At 41.8% G+C, this 2,587-nt stretch overlaps 1 protein-coding gene across 1 annotated transcript in view; it reads left to right on the forward strand.

The window, feature by feature from the left end:
* Positions 1 to 2,587, forward strand: part of TBCE (tubulin folding cofactor E) — a 131,558-nt gene that overhangs the window by 80,796 nt on the left and 48,175 nt on the right. The window contains exon 4 of the mRNA XM_011935757.1: positions 611 to 797. Coding sequence (XP_011791147.1) covers positions 611 to 797 — 187 coding nt within the window. The remainder of the gene's footprint in view (positions 1 to 610; positions 798 to 2,587) is intronic.

A 2,587-nucleotide genomic window follows, 5' to 3' on the forward strand; every position in this document is an offset into this window, starting at 1 on the left:
AATAAATAAATAAAAGATTTTGTATATAATCCACCTATAATTTTTTTTTTTTAGATAGAGCCTCGCTCTGTCACCCAGGCTGGAGTGCAGTGGCATGATCTTGGCTCACTGCAACCTCCACTTCCCGGGTTCAAACAGTTCTCCCACCTTAGCCTCCCTAGTAGCTGGGACTACAGGTGTGCACCACCATGCTGAGCTAATTTTTGTATTTTTAATAGAGATGAGGGTTTCACTATGTTGGCCAGGCTGGTCTCAAACTCCTGACCTCAGGTGATCCACCCGCCTTGGCCTCCCAAAGTGCTGGGATTATAGTCGTGAGCCACCATGCCTGGCCACTCCCATAGATTGAATAGTTCTGTTTTTTCTAATGTGAATTATCAGTTTCATATTACTTGTTAGTTTATCTAGAGGGATTTAACATGCTTGCATAAGATCATAACCCTTTATGGTCAGTCATACTGATTATATATTATTTAGTATGTGATCTTCTCTTTTATGCTAATTTTGATTTTTTGGCATATATAAATTTTTGGAGACCTTCAGAACATTGCATTTATGGCCTTTCTTGGTGGGTAATATTTTCTGTGTTTCATTCGCTGTTCCTTACCAGGCACCCAACAGGAGGATCCTTTATTCGTCTGAACAAGGTAAATTTTGGAACAGACTTTCTTACTGCAATTAAGAACCGCTATGTGTTAGAAGATGGACCAGAGGAAGATAGAAAAGAACAAATTGTTACACTTGGAAATAAGCCTGTGGAGACTGTTGGTTTTGACTCTCTTATGAAACAGCAAAGGTAAGTGGAGTTTTTAATGGCAGAGCTGACTTTTATGGTTTTATTAAGGTTCAGAATTTAAATACCCATGACTCTACATGGATGCTCACAAATTTGCTTCTAAATTGGTTTATGGTTCCACAGAAACTGAATAAAAATTTGAGGAATCCAAGGATTATTTAGGGAAATTAAAATTCTTTTTTTTTTTTTTTTTTGAGATGGAGTCTCGCTCGGTCACCCAGGCTGGAGTGCAGTGGCCGGATCTCAGCTCACTGCAAGCTCCGCCTCCCGGGTTTATGCCATTCTCCTGCCTCAGCCTCCCGAGTAGCTGGGATTACAGGCTCCCGCCACCTTGCCCGGCTAGTTTTTTGTATTTTTTAGTAGAGACGGGGTTTCACCGTGTTCGCCAGGATGGTCTCGATCTCCTGACCTGTGATCCGCCCGTCTCGGCCTCCCAAAGTGCTGGGATTACAGGCTTGAGCCACCGCGCCCGGCCTAAAATTCTTATGTTAGCACAGGATTGGTAGATTTATCCAGTTTGCAATTGAAACATTTATTGGCCCATCATTAATATTCACATCATATTATCTCGTGTTGACTAAGTAACTAAGGCTGACGTTTGGGTTCTTTTCTATTTCATGGTGATGGTAAGTTGGGAATGGAAACAGCAGTCTGAATTGTTCCCTATGCCACAGAGGGTGCTGGTGCCATCTATTAATAGTAGGGAGTAGTTCCCACCTCTGGCCGCACATCTTCATCACCCGGGGAGCTGTGAAACATGTGGCATCTTTGGTCCCATCCCAGCTCTGCTGAATCACAATTTTGGGATATGGGCTCTAAATAATGCATTGTATTGTATTGTATTGTATTGTATTTTTGTTTTTATACAGACAGGATCCTGCTATGTTGCCCAGGCTGGTCTTGAACTCTTGGGCTCAAGCAATCCTTGGCTTCCCAAAGCACTGGGATTACAGGCGTGAGTCACTGCACCCGGCCTTGAAATAATACACTTTAAAACTGCTGCACGAGAATGTTCTCTTTTCTCTGAAACTGTATATTGGGACTTTGCACAAGGAGACTTACTAGTCATTCCAGTGAACTGCTTGAATCAAAGAGAGAGAAAGTTAATATTTACACAAAACCAGTCATGGCTGCACAAGAACTGGCCAGGCCTTGCAGCTTACTACTGTGGTGAGTGACTTGGACGAGGCAGCTGGGTAAGGACCCCTGGTGGCCACTGTGAGAATCAATTTGTGGCCAGTTGGAAGCCTGCAATACATTCTCTCTCAGTCTCTAAAAGAATTAAGCTATAGTTCTGTCCAAAATAAATTTCTTTACTATCTTTTGTTATTGTTGTTATTAATAAAAGTGCACATGGGAACAATATTGAAAATAAATACATTTCTTGGTACATCTACTCTTCAGCATACATGGCCTCCATTAAAAAAAAACTCAGAATAAATCAAGAGTTTTAGGAAAAGGAACAAATGGACTGTTCTTTATAAAACAAAATACCTTGATTGTTGAGAATTTAGAAATTACAAATTGAACAAAAAAGTATGACTAATGCCACCACTTAGATTATAAGTATCATAAACGGGCTGGGTGCGGTGGCTCATGCTTGTAATCTTAGCACTTTTAGAGGCCGAGGCAGGCGGATTCACATCCGCCTCTTAAGGCCAGGAATTTGAGACTAGCCTGGCCAACATGGTGAAACCCTGTCTCTACTAAAAATACAAACAATTAGCTAGATGTGGTGGTGTGTGCCTGTAGTTCCAGCTGCTTGGGAGGCTGAGGCAGGAGAATCGCTTG

The sequence above is a fragment of the Colobus angolensis genome, unplaced genomic scaffold (genome assembly GCF_000951035.1).
Source record: "Colobus angolensis palliatus isolate OR3802 unplaced genomic scaffold, Cang.pa_1.0 Scaffold148, whole genome shotgun sequence".
NCBI classification, from domain to species: domain Eukaryota; kingdom Metazoa; phylum Chordata; class Mammalia; order Primates; family Cercopithecidae; genus Colobus; species Colobus angolensis.